This window comes from Sinocyclocheilus rhinocerous, unplaced genomic scaffold, assembly GCF_001515625.1.
Source record: "Sinocyclocheilus rhinocerous isolate Xijiao unplaced genomic scaffold, SAMN03320098_v1.1 scaffold134, whole genome shotgun sequence".
Lineage (NCBI taxonomy): Eukaryota > Metazoa > Chordata > Actinopteri > Cypriniformes > Cyprinidae > Sinocyclocheilus > Sinocyclocheilus rhinocerous.
Genome location: NW_015631070.1, coordinates 622,720 through 628,719, shown reverse-complemented (window position 1 = coordinate 628,719; position 6,000 = coordinate 622,720). Strand labels below are relative to the sequence as shown.

At 36.5% G+C, this 6,000-nt stretch overlaps 1 protein-coding gene across 2 annotated transcripts in view; it reads right to left on the bottom strand.

Annotated features, from left to right (window-relative positions):
* Positions 1–793: 793 nt before the first annotated feature.
* LOC107741501 (G-protein-signaling modulator 1-like) overlaps positions 794–6,000 on the bottom strand; it is a 31,590-nt gene continuing 26,383 nt past the window's right edge. For both annotated transcript variants that reach the window (XM_016554255.1, XM_016554256.1), the window contains exons 12-14: positions 5,725–5,881; positions 3,560–3,765; positions 794–1,631 (exon numbers count right to left, since the gene is read on the bottom strand). In XM_016554255.1, coding sequence (XP_016409741.1) covers positions 1,437–1,631; positions 3,560–3,765; positions 5,725–5,881 — 558 coding nt within the window. In that variant the 3' untranslated portion in view covers positions 794–1,436. The remainder of the gene's footprint in view (positions 1,632–3,559; positions 3,766–5,724; positions 5,882–6,000) is intronic.

Below are 6,000 nucleotides of genomic sequence, written 5' to 3'. Positions count from 1 at the left end.
CAGAGCCTCAATCTGATTCTTTTCTGCGAACTGGTTCTTTGAGACAGTTCATTTCAATGAACTGATTCAAATGACCAGTTCACCAGTTTGTTTACATAATCATGCAATGATGTAACATATGCAGTGATGTATAATGTGGATGTTTTACATGTCTAAAGCATATAAATGTGAATAAACTAGTCTTCATCAGCTCACCTTTTTTACATAAACCATAATAAACAATGCAAAACCTTTCATTTGGCCCCTTTATTCAAGTGCTCGGTTCACGCATGCGCATTTCAGAGGCTCATCGGTCTTCGGTGCGTGTCTGAACTGTTTCGTGAGTTCAGTGAGTGTTGGATGAACTGGAGCGCTGAATGAGTTCATTCATCATAGGATCAGACACGCCGCTATCTTGGCTCATTTCGAGTTGCGGTGACTGTCAGGCATCTGAAAATTAGTTTTGATTGAGTAACTTGTAGATCTGTGCTGCTCGAGCTGCAAACGGTTTCAGATGGTTCAGTTTGATTTGGTGAACTGGTTCAACTAGTTCACCAAAAAGAACAGACTGTTTGTCTGAGGCTCTGGATTACAGGTAATAATGTTTAGTTTCTTGCAAAGACCGATTGTTTTGGTTCATAAGACCTCAAAATATCATCAGCCACGGTTATTCATTTGATTCATCCTGATATGCTTTTTTTTATTCTCAAAGATGGGTAGTCGCTGAATTGCATTTTATGAATCACCATGGTTTCAGCTAAAAAATCTTTACTGTTCTACTCAAGAAAAAGTCATCTACATCTTGGATGGCCTGAGAATGAGTAAAACAACAGCAAATTTTCCTTTCTGGGTGAACTATCCCTTTAATATGTAGATAATGTGAAGTCTCTTGCTTTTTTTCCTTTGTTGTACCATAAGTCACTCTGTTTATGAAGTGTCTGCTAAATGCATAAATGATCAAATGGAGAAGTTGGTTTTAACTGGCTGTACTTTCAGATCCAGACATTTTGGGCATTTTAAAAAGGGCATCTGGATGCTGTACGGTCTCTGTAAAGTACATCAGCTCTCCTGCTGTTTAGATATTTTGCTAAAAAAACAGAAGACCAAACTACTTTTTACAGTGTTTGCACATGATTTGTTACATTTATTTTGTTAATCAGGTGCTGAAACAGTGCAGGCAGTGTTTGCAAATGTGAGTTCGCCCAGAGAGTTGCGTCCCAAGTATCTGTTCCTCCAGTCAGTATAATCTCTATTAAACGTCATGGATCATTGGCTGTAAAGCACAGGAGGCATAAATCTGCACCGTATACTGAGATGGCACTTGTGTTTTCATGTTTCACTTGCGTCTCTTTGTGCACATTTCTTCATCTCATGAAAGAGTCAATCTAAAATACTCCCCATCAAATGTCCTTTCTCATTCGGTCCTCGTTGCATGTGTTATTTGGCCCCGGGTTTTCTCAGGAGTCTGCGGCCCCTGGCTCTCTCTCGTCCTCATCCGGCTCCTGTTCGTCAGACGGGAGCTGCACACGCTGCTCGTCCATTCGCTTGGCCTGAACTCTCTGGATTAGGCTGAAGAAATCCTCATCTGGGACGGTTGGCGCCCGCGGACCCCCTTCAGGAGGAGAGCAGCGCTGGTCATCTATCCTGGACGACTAAACATATGCAAAGAGAAACAGTTCACTAGGCTGTGGAAGACAGCTGTTTTTATTTGACACAAACACACATGCGTTACTTCTCCAGCAGTGCTGGGAATAACTAACCAGCAGCAGTGATGCCACTAACTTAACTTGATTCACAACTTAACACGTTCTCCAGAAGGTTTGTGCTGGCAAGCTGTTTTGAACCACTGAAACAAACTCTAAATAAACTTTGTTTTGGCTAGATTAAGTCAAAATGACTTAATTCATTCCCATTCGTTCTTTGATTTTACTTGAAGTACATGAAGTTATTTATATACTATTATAGGCCTATTAGTGTTATTCATGTATTATTATAATATTTTTTTTTAATATTTGGAATTAGCTTTTATTTTTCTACTTTCAGTTTTCATTTTAATTTAAATTTTACTCATTTTCTTATGTCCTTTTGTTTTCATAATTGAGCATTATTTATATTGTATTATAGTTTTTATGTGATATTTTGAATTAGATTTTCGGATTTTATTTTCGTTTTAGTTTGTGCCATTTTTCTTTTCTTTTTTTTTCAAAGAAATGCTCCCTTGGCAAGTGAAATAAAATAAGTTGAAGTTGAAGTACCAAAATAATTTTAAATTGAAATCTAAAATGGAAATATAAATAAAGCAAAATAGAAACATTTAAAAATGACAAAAGCACAAAACAAAATTACAAAAACTTTAATTAAAATTAGAACTGTTGCCTAGGCAACTGACATAAATAAATTTGTTGAAGTTGAAGTGCTAAAATGACTAAAACTGAAATAAAAATAAAGATAAATAGAAATGTTTGGGGAGAAAATAATAAAGATGACAAAAGCACATAAGATTACAAAAATTAAAATTAAAACTGAAAATAAAAAATAAGCTATTCAAAATATGCTATAATAATCTATAAATAATTCTAAAGTATGAAAAATTACAAAAGACCATAACAAATTTTTTTAAAACTTAAACTCAAATTAGAAATGTAACTGAAATAAAATATGATTGAGTTGTAGTTTTGTTTTGCACTTTTGTCATTTTTTTTCAAACTGTGTAATTTTTAATAGTTCTATTTTGCTTTATTTCAGTTTTAGTAATTGTAGTACTTCAACTTAAGTTTATTTTCAACTTAAGTTTATTAATTTATTTCAGTTAGTTCAGTCAATTCAACTAACTTCAAATTTTCATTTCAAGTATTTAATGTATCACCCTGTAGCCCAAGACTGGTCGCCCACTGAAGCTAAGCAGGGTTGAGCCTGATCAGTACCTGGATGGGAGACCTCCTGGGAAAACTAGTTTGCTGCTGGAAAAGGTGCTAGTGAGGCCAGCAGGGGGTGCTCACCCTGTGGTCTCTGTGGGTCCTTGTGCCCCAGTATAGTGACGGGGACACGATACTGTCAACAAGCACCGTCCTTCGTATGAGACGTTAACCCGAGGTCCTGACTCTCTGTGGTCATTAAAAATCCCAGGATGTCTTTCGAAAAGAGAAGAGGTGTGACCTCGGCATCCTGACCAAATTTGCCCATTGGCTTCTGACCATCATGGCCTCCTAACCATCCCCATTTCTACTGATTGGCTTCATCACTCTGTCTCCTCTCCCCCAGTAAGCTGGTGGGCGTTCTGGCGCACTATGGCTACCATCGCATCATCCAGGTGGATGCTGCACACTGGTGGTGGATGAGGAGATGATCCATGTATGTAATTTTTATATTTTATTTTAGCTTCAATTCAACCTTTTTTAAAATAGTTTTAGTTCATAGCCTTGACATTGGGAATGCCGAACGCACTCATAATATAGAAGGATGTTTCTGGGCAGCTCACTGGAGTTTAGAACAGAACTAAAGTCACTGTGAGTTAAAACACCCCAGACACATTTAGTCTCAATCTAGTCTTTCACTGATTACTGAAGGCTCTACGCCTCACCTGGCATTTGATGAGCATGTTGAAGAAGTCGTCGCTGGGCTCCTGCGGGTCGCTCTCTCCACACAGGTGGCCCAGGTTATTGTGGGTGATTCTGAGTCCGGGCAGGTTACTGACGCTCACCCTCTGATCGTCCAGACGGCGGCTCTGAGAGCTGGCGATCAAATCGAAGAGCTCTTCCGTTTGGGGAGACGTCAGCAGACTGGCATCTGAGAAACAGCACAAACAACTCATGCTTTATGATTTTAATCTGTGATCATTTCACACTGATGATGAGCTTCGTCAGATCTTTGGACAAAGGTGGTCCTGACTAAACTGTTTTTCAAGCAAATTAGAAAATGCAAATGCATTTGATGGGGAAAAAAAGGTATAATTTTAGTACATAAGTTGATTTCAGGGAAAAATAAATCAAATTATGACTTTAAAATGACAAAATTACTAAAACTTTTAATTAAAATTAAAATGAAAGAGGAAATTGCAAAGATAAAAATGAATTCAAAATATTAAAAAAAACAGTGACACTTTACAATAAGGTCCCATTAGTTGACGTTAGTTAATGCATTGACAACAAACAACGAACAGTGTATTTGTTACTACATTTATTTTTCTTTGTAAACGCTACTTAATAAAAAATACAGCTGTTCATTGTGAGCTCATGTTAGCTCAGGTCCATTACATAATATGAACAGATACAACTTTTGTTTTTTAAAATGTATTAATGAATGCTGAAAATAATGAATAGTTTTCAGTATAATTACGCACGCTATACCAGGGGCGGTTCTAAACCCTTTTTAGGTGGGTTTCAGCCCCCCTATCTGTCACCTTAGCCCCCCAAAACGATCTTAACGATCAGGCCAGTGCTGCTTCCTCGAGAAAGTTTTTCGTTCTCACGTGTTTTAAGTCTTGTCAGTTTAAACATTAAAGTAATTTAAAGCCATTTAAGCCCAAGACATCTCAATGCGGTACTTGCGCACTGTGATAGAGCGTTTCTATGCGCACCGCTCACACACGTGAAGTGCACAAACAGATAGCCTTTCTCAGGCAGGTCAAAGAAGCAGTCCTCATCTGACGCGTCACGAGCCAGTTTCTGCAGAAAACACACATCAGAACATCAGCTCATCGCTCACCATTACACAATCAGCTGTAATCAGACCAGTTACATTCACAGTATGACATCAGTGTGCACATTCAAAAGATAATTATGCCACATTCATCCATCACTCTTACAGCCATTAGACTCTGAATGGATAGAGCCTAAATCACATTGCACTACAGTCTAAATGTAGCATATGTGTGAAAGTTATATTTATGATACAGAAAAACAAAAACATCATGGAGTACAAGTGGAACAAATAATATACAGTACGTAAATCAAAAGATCTAAAAAAATAAATAAATAAAAGAGCATAAAGAAAAGCTTTTAGGTTTCTTTTTTCTTGCATTGTGATATTATTTACGTTATAAGTCTAAACAAGTTTAAAAGTCTCTTTAATTTAATGCATCCAGATGTTCTACTTGTAATGTTTATTTTGTTTTTGTAATTAATCTTTTATTGCATACTATAAAATTACTGTAATACAATTTTTCTAAATTACCATAAATTTAAAGATACTATCATGCATAATAAATATACTTTAGCCACAATCTAAATACTTTACTATTATTTAAACAATACATCTTTTTTTTTTTACATTATAGTAATGAAAATGGGGGAATGTCACCATGCAAAAAAATGTTTTTTTTTTATTTATGTTCTTCATTTTTTCTTTTGTAATTAGATATTTTGTATACTGTAAAATTACAGTAATTTTCTAAATTCCATAAATTTAAAGATATGGTGATGTATGATAAAAAAGCTATAACATAAATACTATTATTTAAACAATATATAAGCTTCTTTTTTCACCTTATAGTAATGAGAAATGGACCCAATTCTATTAATTCTATTGATAGGATTGGGTCCTATAAATAGAATTCATTTTTTTGTTTCATGTTATTGTTCGCTGCTTTAATAGCTTTAATGGATATTTGCTTTTATATTAATGTTAATAAAGTAATTCGGTGTGACTACAGTAATACGGGGGGGGGGTGAAATTAGACAAACTGGAAAACCCCTGCTTTAAGGAACAGTGAGATCTCTTGAGCGTCAGAGAGACGGTGTGACTGACCAATCATGTCATTGAGTGTGTTTGGATCCACTCCTCCAGCATTCTCTCCATTGGGCGGCTCGTCCAGCTGACAGCGCTGGTCATCCATACGGCTGCTCTGAAACTTACTCAACAGGTCAAAGAAGCAGTCCTCGTCTGACGCGTCACGAGCCAGTTTCTGCAGAAAACACACAGCAGAACATCAGCTCATCGCTCACCATTACACAATCAGCTGTAATCAGACCAGTTACATTCACAGTATGACATCAGTGTGCACATTCAAAAGATAATTATGCC